Here is a 509-nt window from a genome sequence, read left to right as displayed (position 1 = left end):
AGAAGAAGAGAATAGAAGAAATGCCGATATGTTATGTGAAAAAATGATGGAGCATTTAAGAAGAAAAGAAGACGAATATAGTAAAGAAGTTGAAGTGAAACAGCAACTAGAACTCACTTTCCGAGCAGTAGAAGTGAAACTGAAGACTGAGAGAAATAATCTGAATCAGGTAGAGTAATCTTTGGTGAAAATTTCAAATTTCTAACACTATTTCATCAATATTTTAAAAAAATACCATTTTATTTAGTGTTGTACCATTTATTTTGTGTCATTTTGTTTAGTGTTACAGGAAATTTTAGGTTAATTGTTAAAAACAAAAGAAAAGAAATTCAAAATTCCCAAAGTAACAAGGCTAGAAATAAGAATTGTATGATCCTGACATGCTGGGTGCACTTTTTCGAGCAGAGGGAGGAAGAGGTCACGTCAGTAGCTCACACAATAGATCCTGAGAAACCACAGGGTTGAGAATGGTGTAGAAACTGGAGGTTAAGCTCTCAGCCCACCTCAGG

At 34.6% G+C, this 509-nt stretch overlaps 1 protein-coding gene across 1 annotated transcript in view; it reads left to right on the top strand.

The window, feature by feature from the left end:
- Positions 1 to 28: 28 nt before the first annotated feature.
- Positions 29 to 509, top strand: part of LOC105002258 (UPF0634 protein E-like) — a gene marked incomplete at its 3' end in the record, with an annotated part of 14563 nt that continues 14082 nt past the window's right edge. Inside the window, exon 1 of the mRNA XM_010858791.1 lies at positions 29 to 174. Within this exon, the coding sequence (XP_010857093.1) occupies positions 29 to 174 (146 nt within the window). The remainder of the gene's footprint in view (positions 175 to 509) is intronic.

This window comes from Bison bison, unplaced genomic scaffold (genome assembly GCF_000754665.1).
Source record: "Bison bison bison isolate TAMUID 2011002044 unplaced genomic scaffold, Bison_UMD1.0 scf7180017864436, whole genome shotgun sequence".
Taxonomy (NCBI): Eukaryota; Metazoa; Chordata; class Mammalia; order Artiodactyla; family Bovidae; genus Bison; species Bison bison.
This window is presented reverse-complemented; position numbering and strand designations above follow the sequence as displayed.